This window comes from Scleropages formosus, chromosome 2 (assembly GCF_900964775.1).
Source record: "Scleropages formosus chromosome 2, fSclFor1.1, whole genome shotgun sequence".
Lineage (NCBI taxonomy): Eukaryota > Metazoa > Chordata > Actinopteri > Osteoglossiformes > Osteoglossidae > Scleropages > Scleropages formosus.
This window is the reverse complement of record NC_041807.1, coordinates 28,419,768-28,440,584: the sequence shown is the minus strand read 5'-3', so window position 1 is coordinate 28,440,584 and position 20,817 is coordinate 28,419,768. Positions and strand designations below refer to the sequence as shown.

Sequence of the window (20,817 nt, the reverse complement as noted above, 5' to 3'; positions counted from 1 at the left end):
GTGTGTGTGTGTGTGTGTGTGTGTGTGTGTGTGAGACTCATTACGACCCACCTCTGGTCATATGTTTGAAGAGACAGAAAAGTCAAGTTGTTTTGTGAGTTCTTACTATGAATCACAACCTTGAATTCTCATACAAGGGAATCTTTAATGTCCTAAGTTGCATTTTGAAGCTAGATGCACAGCTGGTTTCCTTCATACAGCTCTACTGCTTTCATCTACTCCAGGTCTAATAGAGAGTTGTAGGGTTCATAAATTGCAGAAACCTTTATGAAGAAGTCACTCTTGTATATGGTATTACTTATGATAATACAAGCAATTGCACCATAATGCTATGCACAGAGTACAGAAGCAAATCGTCCTACTACAAAAAGTGACAAATGTGTTCTTGACTTTGTTATATTGCTCTGGGACTCAGAGTGCTGAACTTTCCTAACTAGAAACCAAAAAAAATTGTCATCAAGGCCCAGGAAATCAGTGCAGTCTGTCAGGAAAACAATATGCCAGAGTTAATCATTTGTAGGTTATATGTGAGGGCATTACTGTATTAATCTGCATTTTGCCAGTAACTGACAGTTACCATAACCAAAAAGGCTATCACAGAACTTTTCTCAGCATTTCAGATTTTCACCCCTGTAAACCTCATTTGTTGTATAAAACCTAAAGTGCAGAAGTTTATCAAACTGTTCTAACTTCTGTTCAAAGAAAACTGAGAATATTCAAGTTCTAAACAAATCTAAATTATGTGGGGCAGTTCAAAATTTGTATATTTTTTTAATACTTGTGGATATTTAAATGATTTATGAAATTCTGACAGTTCTGAATACTTTATAAAACATTAATACATTTCAGCTTAATAATGCACCATGTGCTCACCGTTAATTGTTTCAGAGAAGTGGAAAAAAAAAGGACAGTGGTCAGAGGATCGACGTTCAGTGTGTGACCTTATAGCTTTATTCTGAGATGAGCTGGACAGACCTTAGGGGATGAGTCTCACAAAACGGGAACTTCAGAACCTGGGCAACAAATAGGCTGAGTACAGGTTACAGGAAATATTAATATATACGTATCCTTCTTGCAGTCAACTACTTGTATACTTAACTAGATGTAATCTTCAGATGTAACTTGAGATTTACTGAACATGCAAGAATATAAATTTGTACTCGCTTAATTTCACTTTTCTTGAGTAATTCTTGTCTTTAACAACAGTTAATTCTAGCCTAATATAGGACGCTAATCAATATATAACCATGCGGACATTAATCAATAAAGTTATAATGTTAACCTTACTGAAATGAAAGCAGGTTTAGGTGGAATAAAACAGCACATCCTGTTATTCTTGCTCTCAGAAACCTGTCACTCAGGAATCAAATCATCCTGAAAGCTTCAGTAGGGATATTCAGAGATAAAGTAATCTTTTTAAGAAAATTAAGCAAAAATTAAAGAAAAACATATATATTTGAGAAGTATTTTGCATTAATGGCTTGAATAACAGTGGAAAATTGGCAGCAGAGAACAAGACAAAATGTTTCACCAACAAAATTTGGCTCATGTCGCAGCCTGATGTGTATGACTGCTAGGAGTGACACAATTCAATTTGACACTTTCCCACTGCACACTGAAACGGTCCAGCAACATTTGGCACTGAATGGTTCAAGGCCATATGACTTAAGCAAGAACAAAAAGAGAAAAGCTAAGAGGTTGTATAAAGGTAACAAAAACACTACTTAAGTGTGTAGAGCACAAACAACTGCTCACACATTGTACAGGTTCTGGGAATAAACTTTTGAGTTTAGCAAACCTAAGGCTGCAAAGCTCGTATTCCCATACTCCGGCGGTCAGGCCACCGTGTCAGAGGTAATTACTAGTTCCCTCAAAACTATGCCCCAATGCCGCATTCCCCTTTTTATGCACCGCACCATGCTATAACTTAAAACGATAAAAAAATAAACATAGAGCTTTGGCCTGGCTGATGAGGTAGCAGTATCAGCCAGATCAAAGACCAGTCTGTCTCTATATACAGGTGTGTGAGGACATGAGGAAATAAATATTGTATATAATACATCTCTATGTACATATGGATGGACCACAGTGTTGACTGAATACTTCTCTTGGGTTCACAGGCCCCGCTGCCCCAGCACCAGTCACTTCCCCCACAGCCTGGGGCCCAAACAGCGTGACAGCATGGGGCCCACGGTGACCTGCTCAGATGACCTTGCTCCTTTTGCTGCTCAGCGATCCGTGCTGAATGGACAGAGTGAACGAGTGAATGAGTAAGAGAGTGAAGTGAGTGATGTTGGCATCATTAATACACAGTCTTTCATTTTTACTGAGCTTTTTATGAATTGCAGCATACACCAACTATATCATCCATAGATTTCTTCCAGCTCACTAACATAGGTTAGATGAGAGTGAGGGAACAGCAGCTGGAAGAGTAGTGGTTAAGTGGTAACGCATACTTGTACCCGTTTAAATTTTGAGTACATGTCCCAAAACTTGATAATTGAACATCTGTGAAACTGTTAGCAAGACAAAGGGTAGCTATTTCAAGGAATTCCTCAACTGAGACAATTTTCAGTATATTTTTGAAGTAGTTACAGACACTTATATGAAATAAAATGTCAATTGTGAAAAAAAATTTCTTTCTAGCAAGTCTGGTAAAACCAGTAACAAATTTAAGTTCTCAATTCTCAAAAGTATAGGACTTGCACCAAAAATAATTACTGATGTGTAACCAAGTCATTATTTCATGTCCCTTCTTTAATTTAATTTAATTAATTTTGGACTCATTTTTCAAACCAAAAATCCATTGCTGAACAAACATCTCTAGTAATTCCATGCATGGCTGTTGTTTCTGGAACTTTTCTCTCAAAACATGACTTCATATTTACGCTTTCTATCAACAAGTGTGTGCAAAGATGTATGCTTTTAATAAATCAAGAATACACAACATGTCATAGGAAAATTAAAAGAAAAAACATTTTTTTTCTTGTTGACATCCCTACCTTGGCCTGCTTATAAAAGTGTGGCGCTAATTCCACCAACCATGATGATTCCACAGCGGTCACATCTCGCATGAAGTATTTGGAGGTCTGCACAACCTCATTGTAGACCACCCTTAAATAAGAGCACAGTGAATGAGCAAAACAATACTGCTGTATTGTGAAACCCAGAACCATAAACCAAAGCGAAGCAAATACTGCACTGGTGAGTTTGTTTTTAGCTCATTCCTGTGTGTAGCCAAATGTGTATTTTTTAAACTCTTCTCATGACCAAGAATCCCATTTTCATGAGTTCCGGGAACACATAAATAAGGAAATGGATAGAGGTGATCTTACCACTTTGGTGGCTTCTCGGCATACAGCACTGAGGTGGGGTGGATATGCAGCTCCCGGTCATCTCGCAGAGTCCTGAAGCAAAGGCACTGCGGTGAGGAATCATCGGCCTTTCAATCCAGAAACAAATGAACTTCGCAGGTGGAAAACGCGAACAACTCTGGCCGATTTCACACACCAATATACACAGGGCAGGTGAAGGAGCGTACAGCTAGAGAACTCTGCATATAAAGAGCTCTGGGTCACAGCCCTCAACCCCTCCTGGGCCCATCTACCCTTGGATGGAGAGCAGCGCCCTCCACACCTGTTAACAGTCAGGAGCTCACCTGTACGATCCAGAGTGGTGCAACCGGGCGGCGTTAGCAAAGAAACCGGAAACAATGCACTTCAGAATCACATCAGGGTCACCTGCGCAGGACATGAAGTCAGCAACCCGAAATGACTTCACAACACAATCTTGAAATGACGATAGGCAGGGCCCACCTTCGCTGGATGTGCGGGGCACCTTGAACTTATTCATGAGGCGTCGCAGCTGCTCTCGGACTGTCACAGCACGGAGAAGACCCTTGTAGTTAAGAAAGTGATCCTGGCACCACTGGGAGCTCTTCTGGTGCTGTGGACGCAAAGGAAACATTTCAGCACAACACCAGGGGTCATCACACCATCTCAATAATATGGGGTGGAAAACTCTCACCTTGATGAAGGCTTCATATACGTTCAGCATGGTGAGATGGTCTCCCTCAGCCACGGCAAATTTCCTGTGCTCTCTTGCCTGAGAAGTAAGGTGAAAACAGACAAACACACACACAGGCAAAAACACAGGGCAATGGGTCAGAACATGAAGATTTTATATGAATATCAGACAACACGAAGCAGCGGGAGAATTCCCTCAAAGTATGGAAAGACTTAACATAACACATAAGGTAAACAGAGACAAACAGCAGTCAATGATGGTGATGTCAAGACATGGATGTCAAGCAGCAAGACATTCCTTTAGCCTTGTGGCCTGCCAATCATGGCTAAGTGGAAGTTTATGGAGGGAGTTGTGTTTATTCTCTACACTTCAACACAGTGTCAGGGCTCAACAACATGTCTCTTGTCCCATCAAATTCTAGGACAAGACATTCCAATTTTGGAGCATATTGGAAAGACAAAAATAAGTAAATGGGTAGCAACTCAACACAACCATTTGCTGTTCATGAGTTTACCAATGACAATTTTGCTTTTGATACCATTTTAATAGAAAAATAAACTTCACTTACAACAAATTTAAATGGCTGGACATAAATATAAATAAAGCACTAAAAGAGATTACTCAGTACTATTAACAGCATTTCCTTACAAGAAATACCACACGAGAGCAAGATGTTGCAGGTATTTTTCTTTATTTTTGATAAATTTGGACACTATCTAGCGAGAAAACTATTTTACAATGAAAATACACATTATACTTTTTCCACTTAATTTCTTAATATTTTACTTGGATTTACTGTGTTCCTAACCATCGGTCAAGTATTAGAATGATCCTACCGAGCCAGCTATGAAAATTTAAGCAAGTTACCTGCCCCAGACAATCAGAGGGCCATTAATGTGGAGCCCAGGGTATATTCAACAAATCCCAGCATATACTCTACTTTGCTCTCACTCACACCTGCTTCACGTTGTGTTACCCTTGTGCAGGTAGTAGCGCAGAGAATATACAAAAAGTTTGCAGAGAAACACTTCAGTCTCCATCTGTCACATGCACTTATGTGTTGCAGTTTTAGATCTTAACTATTTACACTTGAATATTAGATGACGCATTCAAGTAACAGAGGCTCCATCCAAACAACCAGGTCAATCCAGCCTACAGGAAGTCATGAACAGACAATGTATGCCGATGATGTAAGCAGGCACAGAAGTGGAGAGAAGACTTTAAAAAAAGTGCTTGCCTTTTTTTAGTTCAGAGAGAGGAAGTGAGAGGAGCTGCTGATGCAGGAGAGTGAACTAGAGGTGGACATCACCCTGCGTTCTTGGGAGGCAGAATCTACACTGACGACTTGATAATAACGGTGCTTCCCAACAAAGAGAGAACATTTCCACTGTGAAACTGTGCTTGAACGTGCACATGGCAGGTTTTCAAAGGACACGGTACGGTCTTAGCCGGCCCGTTGAAGGGGAGAACACTAAGCCAGGTGTGCCATACTGCAGCAAAAAAATCATCACAACAGCATGTTGTGACAGCAGTATGAAGTTCATAACCCTCTTTATAAAACTGACTGATCCCAAAAACCACATGCTACCTCAGATTTGGCTCCCTGTATATTCCATCAGAAAGCCAGCTGTATTCTACAGTAGGAGTGTTATTTCCTCAGAATCAGGTTAACATCTCCATGACCTTCGTCCCTCCAGCACACAAAACACATGCAAGCACTGAATCACTCTCATTTGCAGCACAGATGGGCCCTTCCACCCAGTCCTGCCCTGCAAACATATAAACTCACAGCTGCTTTCTTCTGGTTTGCTGGCACCACAAATATGTTCTGGATCTGCATCATGGCCGCAATGGTCACAATCTCCTTGGAACAACCAAAGTTCCCCGACTCCAGCAGCATCTTGGCAAACATTGGGCTAAGCGGGAACTCAGCCATGCGGACACCCATGGGGTCAGTCAGACGACCGTACTGGTCCAGACCTGCAAAGGGATGCTAGATAACTCAACTTGAAGAGCAAGGTATTCCTTTAACCGGGTGCATTAAGAAAGTGTTATATTCAGTAGTGCTTGTCTCAGCTTAATTCAGCTGTCAATACTGTCCAGCAAGATGCAACAATGAAGAGGTGCTCTGTCGAATTCGGACAACAACGTAAGAAGATAAGAGGTTCTTACCACCCAGAGCATAGAGCAGCTCCAAGGCCTGGACCATGGACTGGGCTGGGGGAGGCTACAGCAGACAGAAAAATATGATTTCATTGGAACACTTAATAAGTATACATAATTTCGGAAATGACAAAGGGTGACTGAGAAAGCATGAGAAAATTGTGGTAAAAGACAAGATTTATTAAAATCACGCAAGTTCTATACTGCAAAATATGAAGTGAAGACACACTCACGGAGAGGAAGTTGAAGCGGAGGACGTTGTCGATGCCCAAGGCTTTCAGCTGGAGAATGACTGGTGCAAGGTTGGTGCGCTGCATCTCAGGTACAGTAGAGGGAGGAAGTTTCTCAAAATCCTCCTCTGAGGTAAATGAGGGCAAGACCGGATTGGACAGAAATGATGGAAATGCAAAAATACGGCAATCAGCAACTAAAATCACCTGTGATCATACCCATTTGATGAGATTCCCTCACCAATTCATACCTGTATAGAGACGGAAACATTTCCCAGGGCGGTTACGCCCCCCTCGGCCTGCCCTCTGATTAGCAGCGGCCTTGGAAATGGGAGTGACCACCAGCGATTCTATGGCTGTTCTAGGATTGTAGGCTCTCATCTTAACAAATGCACAGTCGATGACGAACACAGTCCCATTGATTGTAATGGAGGTCTCTGCAATGTTGGTAGCCACAATCACCTGGCAAAGAAGGAAAAAACATGAGGCTCAAGTTATTTACCGCACAAATACAAAAGCAGCAAATGTACATAAAGCTTTGTAACACTGAAAACCAACACAGTTTTCATCCACCACAGCTTGTTCACTGAAGTAATCATAAATCCTAGCTCTTAACTGGAGCCCAAGTAGTTTACCTTCCTCACAGTAGGGGGCACCCTCTCAAAGACTTTCATCTGCTCAGCATACGGAAGACCAGCATACATAGGAAGAACACGCAGATGCTTCTTCATGCCGTAGCGGGACAGTGCCCGGGCCTGTTCCACCAGCATAGAGACCACTTTCTCCACCTCCTCCTGCAAGCAGAGCATTGCTTTTAAGATTAATCAAATACCAGAAGCTCATCATTCTACAAGTTTCCCCATTTATTCTTGAACAATGCATTTTCATATCCACCTGATTTATACCATCAATTTAGGAATGCAATATTTAGTTGATTAAAATATGATGCCATTATAACAACAGTCCTGTCAGATCCTGAGATGAGATTATCTCCTTGTCTAAATGGCTCATGCGAAAATATTCACTCAAAAATCGCTCATGCAATCCCACCTGTCCAGTAAGGAATGCCAAGACGTCACCATCATCCTCCGTTTCATGGATTTTTAGCACCGTCTCTACAGTGGCCTTCACATAATCTGGAACAGGACTGGAAAAAAAGAAACAAAGATATCCATGCTGTCATTACACACACACACGACATCAAAAACAAGCTCACCAAACACAAAAACACAGCGCAGAACATAAATTCGCTATCGTTGCACATTCCTGTGAACTTGCTATGAATCCCTTACATTGAAAAACATCCACAGTAGGACACAGTAGCACAGTGTACCTGACTGTGTAGAACACATCAACAGGAAAGGTGCGGCCCTCCACTGTCAGTATCCCACAGGTGTCCTTGGCAGGGTCTCCGGACTCATTCAGGTTGAAGAATTCTTGAAATTTCTTTCGGCAAACAAAGAAAATGGAACCATTACATTAGCAGGGAAATTTTACTAGGTAAACCCCAGTCTGGGGAGAAAAAAAAAAAAAAAAAATCATAGTTACCTCCAATATATTCACATTCCAGTTGACATATATTCACATTTAAGCATTTCCTCAGACTGGTTAACATAATACAATGAAAATGGTACAAGGGGGGGGGGGTAAATACAGAGATGTATTCTATAATCTATGTAACGTGTTCAACAAACCTCAAGCTGAAATGAGACAATTTTTATAAATATTATTGAAATCTATTTGAAACAACCCTAAAAGAAAAACTCCTCAGATTTCGTTTAAGTAACAGCATGTGACAGTTAACTGCTCAGAAAACCGCACAACTACAGCAACACCATTAGCTCAGCATCCTTGTCTATTTCCAAATCTCCCCAAGTAACCTTCTGGTTTGAAGAAGGTTACCCCGTTACCTTGGCATCAAGAGTGGCCGAAGCCACAATCAGTCGAAGGTCTCGCCGTTTTTTCTGAATCTGGTAAAGGGCAGAGAAACAGGACTTAAATTCCACAAAAAGAGCAGCTGTGCAGGGTGAATTTTGTTCAGCACCATGCTAACCATGAGGGCAGGCCATGTTAGACAAGGAGACGATAAAGCTTAGCAAAGTGACCTTCTTTAGCAGGCCGATGGCAATGTCCGTGTACAGTGTCCTCTCATGCGCTTCATCAAGCATCAGGACACTGCAGAGAAGAACAGGGAACAGCACCGTGACACCCATTCCACTGATCTCTGGCTCCTTCTTGCAGGAATGTGCATAGCCATCATGCAATTCCCAGGATGTCAAACATAAAACAGGCTATCTTGCAGCAAAAATAAGGGTGATGAGACATAGGAGCTACCTATATTTCTTCAGCAAGGGGTCGGCCATCATTTCACGGACCAGCATTCCATCAGTCAAGAACTGCGAGGGGACAAGAGGAGGAGTTATTTTTGGAACCACCACCACACGGCCCTCCTGGCTTCAGGGTATCTGAATAACACAGCCTGAAACGCCGATGGGTTTTGCAACCTTGATGCGGGTGGCATGGGGGTCAGAGCAGTCGTCAAATCGGATAGTGTAGCCGACCTCATGACCCAGCAGGGCACCACGCTCCTCTGCCACACGACTTGCCACCTGGGGCGGAAGCAAAGGGGGGGGTTGCAAAAAATGTATCCCAACGCTGAGTGTCAAAGCAAACCGTGGGAGGAAGAGAATCTGCCCTATAAATAGCAGGCTGGGCAAAAATAACACCAGGCTAAAGGAGAAGCAGCCAACATACCGAAATAGCCGCAACCCGCCGTGGCTGGGTCACTCCGATCACCTTCCCCTCAGCTGCCCATCCTGCCTCCAGCAGGTACTGAGAGGTAGAGGGGGAGATTAGCACAGCAAGAAACACACTAAACTGTCAGTTTGTTCATCTAAAAATAAACATACACTTTAGAATGTGGCTCACAATGTGATCCTGCCAATTCCACTTCACCAAGGTGACACCAGTTAGTACAAGGACTCCAGCTGCTACAGGCAGTACAAATGCACTGTGCTCTGCACGCAGAATTCACTGCAACGCCTCAGTAAGTATGAAGAAGAATACTAAATAATGCTCAGAGCTGAATTATGTAAATATCAATTGACTCCAAGGATCTGAAACAATGCACAAAAAATTTACATACATTTTAAAAAGCCCAGGGCACCTGCTAACTCTGAAAAGCAGGCTAATTAGAATAGTTCCTTAGTCACCTGACAAAGGATGGCTCTCTGCAGCTAAGTGACCTGCCAAGACATGACTAACAACCATTGCCAGAAGACACCGACAGACCAAAACATAAACAAAATCATTCTCAGCACTATTTCAAACACAAATCTAGCCATGCAGTACATCTCTGACAACATTGTAGCTCCAACATTTTTTTCTGCAGAAATAAAGTGAGACAGATTTGAATAAAGGCAGAGTGTAAAGAGCACATTGCTGTATGAAGTCATGCTTTCACAAGAACACCCACTGGAAATGAGCTATAAAACCTGTCCTCACCTGTGGGATCTGAGTGCTCTTCCCACAGCCCGTCTCTCCCACAATCACCACCGTCTGGTAGCTCTCAACCAAGTACAAGATGTGGTTTCTGTGCTGAAATTACGAAAATAATAATCACGATATTTAATAATTAAATTTTCAGCAATAAATTTCTCCTTTTATTCTCTTCACAATTGAAATCACAACACAGTACCTTGAAGACTGGAAGTTTCTGCCTTTGCTTTTCTATGGACATAGAGGTGTGAGGGTTGTATATAACAGGAGAGCTTGTGGTCTCTGTTGACAGCTCCCTCTCCTCCGACACCCCAGGGCCATCTGATCCTGAGACCACAGAAACACTACTATAACACAATGGCTACTCCACACCATTGACTTGCAAACTTGAAACAGCATGTTCTCCATGTTAAAACTGCATGTATAAAAATTTGTCATAAAATTAACACCTGCTGATTTTCCAACAACATTCTGCTACCTAGATTTACTGTCACATCAGAATATGAGAATGTAACGGAATACAGAAGACAGTGTAATTACAGGACATAGTTATGTGAGAGAAGATCTATATCAGTACCTCGCAGGAGCACTGCAATCCAAAAACAGCCAAGGGCTAAACCAGCGGCTGAGGGGCAGTGTAAAAATGTGAGCTGAATGAAACCTCTTTGTGATATACGTCAGCCAGCGAGTTGGAACAGCTCTGGACTAAATTCAGAGCAAAGAAAAAAGCTTTTTCGATATGTATGAGTATTACCTATTTAACGATTAGCCCCCAGGTTAGGTGGGAACAGCTGGTAGTGTAGTGGTTACAGCTACTGCCTTTGGACCCAAAGGTCGCAGGTTTGAGCCTCACCTCCAGCTGTACGTTTACATTTATTCACTTAGCAGATGCTTTTCTTCAAAGCGACTTACAATCATGGATACTATGTAGTGTTATCAGCCCACACACCTTATTCACCAAGGTGACTTGCACTGCTAGACACACTACTTATGGGTCACTCATCCATACATCACTGTAGTACCCTTGAGCAAGGTACTTATCCTAAATTGCTCCAGTAAAATTACCCACCTGTATAAATGGGTAAATAACTGTAACCTCAACACTGCAAGTTGCTTTGGAGAAAAATGTCAGCTAAATGTAATGAAGACTAATAACACGGGCAGTACACTACTAATTAACGTAAGATCAATAAAGCTTAGTAGGGTCAAAGTTCGAGGACATGATGAGATCTGTATGATGGGGGAAACAGCACTAATAATCCCAGTCACAGACAATTAGGGACCCCGTTCCTACACCAACGCTGTATGATAATCACAGAAAACATCAACACATGATTCTCAACTCCAGACATCCTTTGTTGTGTAACACTTATTTTTCATTGCAGGTGAGATGTGCAGTGAGTAATGTAAACGGGGGGGGGGGGGTTCTGTACCAAATATCTCACACAATCTATCAGATACCATTTTTGTAGGGCAAAAGGTCTCCAAAACCCTTGTCTCGTTGTTACCACACATGATACAGTATCCTGTGTGGGTGTGCAACAGCGAGAGAGGTTTCACACACGAGTGACAGTCACAGAGTGTGTCACAGTCAGTACTGTCTGTTCCTGGCCCTGTTCGGCGCCCACACAGTTCAGCCGTGTCACTGCGAGTCTGTCGCCGCTCCTCTCGGGGACACTGTCCACTGTAGACATACCCGACAGGGACCCGTCTCGTGGACAGCGAGCCCGCCTTCCTTACTCTGTTTAGGTCCCCACGCCATGGCATCAGTAGTACTAGCGGGGACGTGAGTCAGAGTCTGATTCAACGCGCGCACACGCCCGCCCTCTGCCTCCCTATTCTATTGTTTCCATCTAAATTATATAATATAACATAACATGATGTCGCAGTGCACACTTTGGCGAGTGTTACTGAATGAGAAAAGCCGTTACGCACTCACCGGGCTTCCAAAACTTCATGGTGGACAGGGGCGCCGCCATTTTGCTCTGACGTCATAATTAAAACTTTATTGACAAAACTCACCTCTTACAGCGTTGACGTTCCATATGAGGCCCACGTGTTAACCACACCGCCGCCGTGTGGTTAGCGTGTATCACGCACACTCCCTATCGTCCACCAGACAGAAAGATAACACTTTAAAAATAAAAATCCTTAAGTATCCCAAAACTCTTTACAAAACTCTATACTTTACGTGTATGTTTTTAAAATGCTGATGAACACGTTCCCCTTATTTTATACTTATACAGTCATACATCCTTAGTGTTGCAGTATATGAGAAATTATGAAAAATTTCACAAGGCACAAAAATAAATTTTAAACTTACCTCTACTCAACCGGTTTAAATTATTCAACGGGCATTGGATGATTGATTTAAGAGCAACAGTATATGCAGAACAAAATGTTAATTTATACGTAGCAATTTGTGTTACTTTATTGGATATTCTACAGGTTAGTGTTTCATAGTTAATTACAGAATACAGTACATTCAAAATTGTAACTATAAATTCACATTAACAATTAAAAGGTTTTGGCACTTCTTTGATGTAAATAGTATCCAGTCACCTCCAGTATGTAAAGTGCACTGAACATTACAATATAGATACAGAATGAAGACCAGACACACTGAGAAGTTTTTTAAAAAAAACCTCCTACAGTGGTTCCATGGTCATACAGAGCACAATTCTAAACCTAAATTAAACATGTTTATAAAAATTCTAAAAATATATAACAAGTTGTATAACTTTAACAGCACATTGTTATGGTAAAATCCATTTGTGCCTTGAACCATTTTTGTATATTACAATTCCATTCCATCCTAAAAAAAAAAGCAATAATACATTATTAGACTTAAGCAATGAACTGCATCTGTCCTTCCAGCTTACTTTTCCTCATCTTCACTGTAAACATTTGACTTTTGACCTTGTCCAAGATGACGCAAGTGCTTCATCCACAGACAGCATTGGGTTAGCACCATTTTCCTGTTCTTTGAATACTTTGTGTGTGGGTGGGGTGAAGGTCAAGTTGGTGAGTTCCACCAGCTCACGTCGGCTGGAGAGCAGCATGACCATGTGGTTCAGCTTCGAGCGAATCCTCGAGTAGTGATGCTGCCGCTCTTTGGTCAGCTTCTGGAAGCAATCCCTCAGGCCGCTCTCAGGAGAGTACTTGGCTTGAGAACATCTTCTTGCCTTGGTGGTCAGGCCAGACTCGGAGTCTGAAAGCTCCCCAGAGGAGGTATTCTCTTGGGAACACGTTTCAGTGGCGGTCATAGAGACAGCCTGCTGTGCAAACAGGGCAAGCGGGTCTGTCTGTATCCCTCTATCCAGTAAAGTGCGCTTTCCCTCATAATGCTTGTGGAGATGAAGAGGCTGTAAATTCATCCCCGTCCTTTTAGCTGTATGCTCGGAAACATCCACAGCCACACCTTGCTGAACATGACCTTCCTCCATGCCGTCTTCTACAATAGTGTAGGTGTCTAACACCAGATGAGACTGTTGGTTCTCATCTCCAGACTTTCCTCTGCACTCAACAACTCCCCCCATTGTGGAGTCTGACACTGATGCCTGGGGGCACTCCTGGGTTTGGGACTGCTTGAGGAGAGGATGATCAGTGGTGCTGGTCTTTTGAAAAGTGGACATGGCTTGAGTGCTGACAGGCATGGACTGGGCATACAGAATACGGAATTCCTCATCAAAGTTCTCCGTGATCTGACCTGATAGCTCCATCAGATTGCTGCTGTTTAGTTTCCCATCGGTCCAGCTGAACCTGAAGAGCATGTGATTCTCAGTCAAATATCAATTATCTTCATCAACTAAAACAAATTGTGTGCATGTGCCAAGTAGTATGTGAACTATGTACTACAAAAGGACAGTACAGGTCTTAACATAACTGTGACCTGGACTAGTTTGCCTCACCAAGCACGTATACTTCCGATTAATGGTTTATTTGAATTGCCTCACTTTAAGTAATACATAGAACACACACACACACACACACACACATTTTCAGAACCGCTTGTCCCGTACGGGGTCACGGGGAACCGGAGCCTACCCGGCAACACAGGGCGCAAGGCCGGAGGGGGAAGGGGACACACCCAGGACGGGACGCCAGTCCGTCACAAGGCACCCCAAGCGGGACTCGAACCCCAGACCCACCGGAGAGTAGGACTGCGGTCCAACCCACTGCGCCACCGCACCCCCATGGCATACATAGAACACTGAAAGAAAAATATGAAAAAGAAGCAGTTTAAAACACATATAGTCAAAAACCGGGGAAGAAATGTGCTGGTAACTTCAATGTTTTGCCTAAAAGCCTTCACATCAGTATGAGTACTTGTGTCAGTAAAACCCACCTGGTGCAATACCATGGTGAGTAAACGGTTTTCCCCTCGACAACATTTCGTACCTGTATGACCCTGTAGCAACTCTGTTTCCATCAATCAGCATGAATCTTTCATTAACTTTCCCCACAATTTTGGCTCCAGATCGCAGGAAATAGGTGGCCCCGGTGATGCTCCGCACTCGCATGTGCTTTAAAAACAAAACAGATTTACAGAAAGGATTAAAGTAAGAAACGAGTAAATTGACAAAAATCCAGGAGCCGCTGCTTCATACCTCACGACACTTGTGATAAGTTCAACTTTTACTATGAGGTCAGACTACATGTACATGTGCAATACTGTGCTTGGGCTCAAGCAGGTGAGGATCTCCCCTACGTAGGTACCTGTAAGCTGTCCAGGGACACACTGAGGTCCCTGCACATCTGCAGGAAGGAGGACACGCAGGACTGGTCCAGCAGGATGTACACCGGGACCCTGCGTTGAGAGCAGGCCTCCTGTAGGTCCCCAAAGATGTCCAGGTCCGTTAGGGAGTCCGTTACTATGGCGATCACCTGCAAAACCAGCAGATCATCAGGAGACTTCGAGGAGCAATGCTGCAGCCAATGAAAAATGTCTCTGACCCTCAGCCTGCTGACCATGTTTCCATCCACAGGTCACCACTCGGGGGACTCTACTTACATCCTTAGTACATACACACACAGCGAAAAGTAATGCGAACCAACACAAGAATCACCAAAGTAGGAATAATAATAATCTGCCTTCCACAAGGCCTGATGCACCGTGTGGTTAAGGCACTCAGTAACTGGGGCGCATGATGATGAGGCTCAGGGGATCGCGCGCCGCCCGTCACCTCTCTCGCGCTGCGGATCATCCTGCGCGCGGCCTCTTTGCAGCTGTATATGCACGCGCCGTAACTGGGCTGGAAGTGAGCGACCGCCCGCGTGACCCCGCGGAAGGAGCCCGACGCCAGCGCGGGCCAGCCGAGCTCCAGCTCCGGGGGCTCCACGTCGGACGCCTCGGGGAAGTAGGTGAGCGAGGAGCAGCTCACGGAGCCGCTGAAGGACAGCTCCATGCCGGCGTCCTCCCCGCTCATGGACGCGCACCGGGGCACCACGGCCGCAGCGCTGACCCGTCGGACCTCCTCGTCGGAGAGGAAGCTGGGCATCCCCTCCTTCTGCAGGAAGCGCAGGTACGAGTCTCTCCCGCCCGAAACGAGCTCCTCAAGGGCGAGCCGGTGCCTCTCATTGTACACGTCCTGCGTGACTGTGTCCGTTCTCCGGCGGCCACGCCGCCGAGGGTCGGGCGAGTCGTCCAGGCGCTGCGACAGAGCCATTCCCTTGCGCTTCAGCTCGCCACCGCCACGCACGGTCACGGTGTCCGTTAAAGTTCGCCCGGAACGGTGCCGCCGCCGCCCGCCTTTCCCTTCCCACGGCTGTCCGAAGCGGTCCGTGTGGCTTCGCCGCAAAGTTGAGCGCGCGGCTCGGCGTCTGAGGGCGGCCTCTGGGCTCGCGGCGGCCCGCTATTGGCTCAGTTTGAATTTGGAGGCAAAACGAATTGCGCTGCTCCTCAGGCGCTTTACTGTGTACAAGGCTGCCGTAGGGCGTCCGCCCCCTCTACCTCACCCCGATCTTCAGCCTTTATCGTGAGTGATACTCCGCGCCGCGTAGTTTTTCCCACTTTTAGCCACGAAACAACTTAAAACTTTCACGTTAACGCGAACGCTTTGTGTCACTCACTGTCAGGCCCGGCGAGCCGCTGCAGGAACGTTCAGGTTACGTTCCAAATGCCAAGTGGTCACACCTTAACTCATAGTCATGAGAAGAAAACGGGCTACACGGTAAACTATTGAATAATTCTGGAAATATTAATTATATGCATTAACTAAAGTTTATGAGAACCATGGGATTATGCCTTTCGATTTCTTTACTTTGAAATTTTCATTGGTTTTATGTATATTTTTTACCGACAACCCATCTACACGAGACTTATATATAACTGGTATTGTTACCATCCCTCCATGAAAACAAGTACTTAAATTTTGCTAAATTTTATATCACTCAGGGCAGGCCCATGAATTAGAAATTTTGGCTCATAGCTGGAGAATGAGACATGTAGATTATTTGAGGTTATTATGATCCTTAAGAACTCTTCAGCACATGGAGTAAACTTACTGTAAAGGGAAAGGAATAGGGACAGCCCACAAAAAAGTCAAAGCCCTTTATTAAATATTTTTTTTTTTATCCCACTACTAAACAGATTTATTACAAAGTTATTCATTTCAGTCACATCATTTACAGCAGTTAGAAAAAATATATTAACCAAGAGACATGAAATGTAAATACATCGTTATTTAAATTAAAAATACTTCATTTATAAAATTAAGCATTAACAATTTTAAATACCTGAGGAACAAAAACTCACTCAAGTTACAAGTCTCATGATAAACACTCATTTAAGCTATAAAAGATGGCAATGCATAGAAGGGTATTCATTTCCAAACATGGAAAAAAAAATGTACCCAAGTCAACTAATCTTTAACATTTTAGTTATTTAAATTCATAATTTTTTTTTTTTTACAAAAAAAGTTGCAGTAATTCAGTTTTCATATGTAGTCCTCAGTTATGATGTATGGCTGTGTAAAATATTATCCAAGTCACCTGAAAAAGAAAAACATAGGTTAGAAAAAATAACATTTTAAAGAGAAGCTTCCAGTTTTTAGTTTTTTTTTTTTTTTTTCTGGGAGATACTTTTATCCTAGATCCTGTATGTCTAGTTTTCAACATAGAATATATTGCAATATAGACACAGAGATTTTTGTTAAATCTTAAATTCTTACAGTCTATATTCAAGATTTTTTTAAAAAAAAAAAAAACTAAGTAAAAAAGACAGGATTTTGTAGTTACCATACTGAAGACATGTACTAAATGTATTCTTGCAAGAACTCAACAGCTCCTCATATTGACGAATATACTTGGTCCACAACTTTAGAATGAAACTGGGACGGGAAGTATCGCAAATCACTGTTATAACTAAGTCACAGTCAATAAAAGATTAATGATAGGCAACCTTCAACTTATGGAGTAAGGTTCTGTAAAACCCTCAAACAAAGCTATAATAAAAAATACTCAGCACTTTCATCCATTATCAATAACACTTTGTCCAGTACAGGGTTGTGGTGGTCTGCTGTATCCCATCAGTACAGGGCACGAGTCAAGGTGCTCCCCGAATGCAATACCACCACAATGCAGTGTAACATTTTTACTTAAACTACAGAAATGTTTCAATTTTAAAAATTACTGAAAAAAATCCATATCCACAACCACTTATTCAATGCTGTTGACCAATTCATCACATAGTCACATTCATTACATTTAGACCACTTATAGCTTTATTATCTACATGACAATAAAAGCTTAATAAAACATATTCCCCATAATTTAAGCATTAGGTTTTGCAAAAACTGATTTAGCTATAGTAAATAAACACTTCAAAGATTTTTAATTTTAACATTGAGCTACATCACAAACTATTTAAAATTACTGAAAATAAAAATTCTCTCCAAAAGTCTCCTGAATGCAAACTGTTGACTGATTCATTCAGTAAACATCTAACATTCCTAACTTGTTAATAAGCACCTACACTCATGTTCAAAAATTCAATATTTAAATGTAACACAAAGAGCCAATGTATAGTAATACTTGTACACAAACTTATTACGTATATGCTCAAAAAAGTGGATGTTGTGGTACCAAGAATAAAGCGAAAGATGTCATAAAGCCCTCTTTGGTTAGCTCCCATGTTCCTCCATATTCTTCCTCGTCAATTTGTTGGAAGTTGTTGAAGTAGAGGTACAGGACAACTGCATTAACAGCGCAGAATCTGGTGAAGGAAATGAAAAGTAACTTACTGCCAAAACCTTTTCCTAAAAAACACTTAGAATTAAACTAATCCATAACAACATATTCATGTCTTAGACTAAAGCCCAGTAGAGTTTAGAGGAAAATTTTAATCTTATTGCTCACCTGCATAGCTTTGAAAAGTTCAGCCTCTAGTTATTTATCAAAACTCATTAGCATGTAAAAGGCAGAACATACTGAAATGCAAGTTTTCTTGTAATCTTTACAGTAAATCAACTGTTGGCTGTAGAGGTACTGGATAGTGATCTCATACTTGCAGCATGTCTCACTTGTACCTGATGATAAACACTCTGAAACATGTTCAGAAGGAAGTCTTAAACAATGACAGGATTGATCTCAACTGAACTGATCTGAATCAGAAAAAAAGGTTAAAATAAAAAAGCCCTCAGTTTTATATACAATCCAGAAATGCACTTTGGATACTCAACAACCGCTCTAAAGGCTCAAAATTAATATATTTATTAAAGTGTCACCAATTACACCTATTTACATTTAATGCAGCTGCTATTTGCAATTCTGTGCTAATATTAAATATGAATATACACATTTCTGTAAGTAAATGCACTATTCATATAGTATTTATTGTATTTCATTCAAACTTTGATACATTATACTTACTCCATGTCCTTGACGTTTTTTGTTATGATAAATGTGACTGAATGAGCACCCAACACATCAAACTCCTTGAATGTGCAAACATACTTGGCCAATGAAGCATTATCTTAACACACAGAAGACCATAGGTAGGTCAGTCAGAGTAAACAAATGCTGCCAATTAGCCCGTAGGCTTGTCACCACTGGTGTTCATAAATAACATTTTATTGATTTTCCTCCAAAGCCACTTTCAATTTCATCCATTCATATAGCTGGATATTGTACTGGACCAATTTCTGTTAATTTTTATGAACAATAGTACAACTCTGCAGCTTTTCCTCAACTTATTTGCAAATTTCAGATTGCAGGTCTGTTTCCTTAGCCATTACAGTATCGGTTGCCCCTAATTTAAGTATTTAATATAAAAATTTAGCATGTTCATGTCCTTTTAGTTAGAGGACAGTCATATTTACCACTGTATTTTATATTTGCATATAATTAACATCTAAGTAACCCTGATTTACAGTGAGCTTTAAACATCTGCCAAACCATACAGGATAAAGACTGGTCATGTTTGCCTGCTTTTGATATGTTTTATAATGTTCCTATCAATATGTCATAGGAAAAGTTAAAACCTTATATTTTCAATATGTCTAATGTTATACCAGCACTTCAATGTCTGCCACACTCGGTGCCTACCAAAAGGAAAAAAAAAAAAATCAATTTGTGGACCATACAGAAAACTGGTTAAAGGGTACCTACGTGGATATTCCCAGAAATCCTGTCAATGGCACAATTCCAAGAATCACCCCAAGAATAACAGCAATGATTTGCCGAAACCAGTAAATCACATCCAAAAATTCTTCCTGCAAAAAGAAAGGGAATACATTTTCCCCCAACAGTGTTTTCATACATTTCATATCAAAAATTGTACAATTCCAATATACTGGGGGCACACGCTAAAGTCCGTAGGAACATTTCATTTTTACTGTTTACATTTCTTCATTTAGCTTTGTACCCAACATCATGGTGGGTCGGTTCATTTGACACAAGCATCTTTCCCATTTAGAGAAAGCGCTCAGGCCAGGGTGCTCAAAAATTGCATTTGTCAACTACTTTGCGCACAATCTACAAAGACTGGCCAGAGGGTGGAGTAGTTGTTAAGAAAAGGGACTGAAGGTTACGGGTTCAAACAATGAATGATACTTTCCTACTGTAGTGTCCTTGAGGAAGACTCACGTCGTAAAATGACGCAGTAAACGACCAAAAGTCAATCTCTATTTGTCCATATTTACACGAGTGGTCTCTTGAACAGATGCTTTTACCTCCCTCACCCATGTTTTAACACTACCAGCAGCACCGGCGGCTCCCACCAACATTCATTGCCCTCGGCCTCGCGGGAAGTGAACCTTCAACTCTAGACTCGACTCGAGTTAATTTCCACTGCCATCCACTTTAGCGTCATATAACCCAACCGAACGTTAAAGAACTACTTAATCAGTCAAAATGTGCGCAGAGACCAACCTTATCGTCCCACGTAGCTTGGGCACGGAACGCTCTGCTCCACACGGGCTGCTTCGCGCCCCCGTTGGCGACATGTTGTACACCCTTCCGTTTTGAACCGTTCATATCGGATCCTCAGGTAACAGAGTAAGTTACCTACGCCAGGTCCGGTGAAGTCGTCCCTGAACTGAACAATTTTGTTTTAAAACGCGGCGAAAACAGGTTCCAGGTAAACTTATGCTGCGTTCGCTCGGCTTCTTCCTTTAGCTGCTGACTTTTCGGACACTGTGTATGTAACGCATGGATGAGAAGTTCCGTTGGGTTACTCAATCAGCCTTCAACTCGACCTCGGACTGACACCGGCACCAACTGTGAGGATTGCCTCGATTCATATTCGACGCATGCGTCCCAAAGACTTGACTCTGGCAGCCAATCATACAGCACGTAGTTCACGCACTGAACCAATAGGAAGTGTCCGAGTACAAGCCCTGTATATGTTCAGTCAAGACTTCCAAAAACAAGACCCCGAAGAGCAGCAGGCTCGAACGAT

At 42.3% G+C, this 20,817-nt stretch overlaps 3 protein-coding genes across 3 annotated transcripts; all 3 read right to left on the bottom strand.

Annotated features, from left to right (window-relative positions):
• Nucleotides 1-929: 929 nt before the first annotated feature.
• Nucleotides 930-11,896, bottom strand: dhx35 (DEAH-box helicase 35). The gene is made up of 21 exons (XM_018756541.2): nt 11,857-11,896; nt 10,117-10,244; nt 9,924-10,016; nt 9,174-9,251; nt 8,924-9,028; nt 8,754-8,815; nt 8,525-8,594; nt 8,330-8,389; nt 7,753-7,865; nt 7,470-7,566; nt 7,055-7,213; nt 6,671-6,881; nt 6,423-6,547; nt 6,199-6,253; nt 5,816-6,006; nt 4,027-4,104; nt 3,816-3,945; nt 3,659-3,740; nt 3,336-3,407; nt 3,003-3,114; nt 930-2,241 (listed from the first exon to the last, which is right to left on the bottom strand). Exons 1-21 carry the CDS (start codon nt 11,894-11,896, stop codon nt 2,203-2,205), a joined length of 2,100 nt encoding a protein of 699 aa, XP_018612057.1. The 3' UTR covers nt 930-2,202.
• Nucleotides 11,897-12,370: 474 nt separating this feature from the next.
• On the bottom strand, nt 12,371-15,706 carry LOC108936925 (protein FAM83D-like). The gene is made up of 4 exons (XM_018756579.2): nt 15,104-15,706; nt 14,637-14,804; nt 14,319-14,443; nt 12,371-13,679 (listed from the first exon to the last, which is right to left on the bottom strand). Exons 1-4 carry the CDS (start codon nt 15,584-15,586, stop codon nt 12,812-12,814), a joined length of 1,644 nt encoding a protein of 547 aa, XP_018612095.2. The 5' UTR covers nt 15,587-15,706; the 3' UTR covers nt 12,371-12,811.
• Nucleotides 15,707-16,728: 1,022 nt separating this feature from the next.
• Nucleotides 16,729-20,642, bottom strand: rab5if (RAB5 interacting factor). Its single transcript, XM_018756634.1, has 4 exons — nt 20,289-20,642; nt 19,527-19,630; nt 18,003-18,132; nt 16,729-16,910 (listed from the first exon to the last, which is right to left on the bottom strand). The coding sequence occupies exons 1-4, from the start codon at nt 20,391-20,393 to the stop codon at nt 16,869-16,871; spliced, it is 381 nt and encodes a 126-aa protein (XP_018612150.1). The 5' UTR covers nt 20,394-20,642; the 3' UTR covers nt 16,729-16,868.
• Nucleotides 20,643-20,817: the final 175 nt, after the last annotated feature.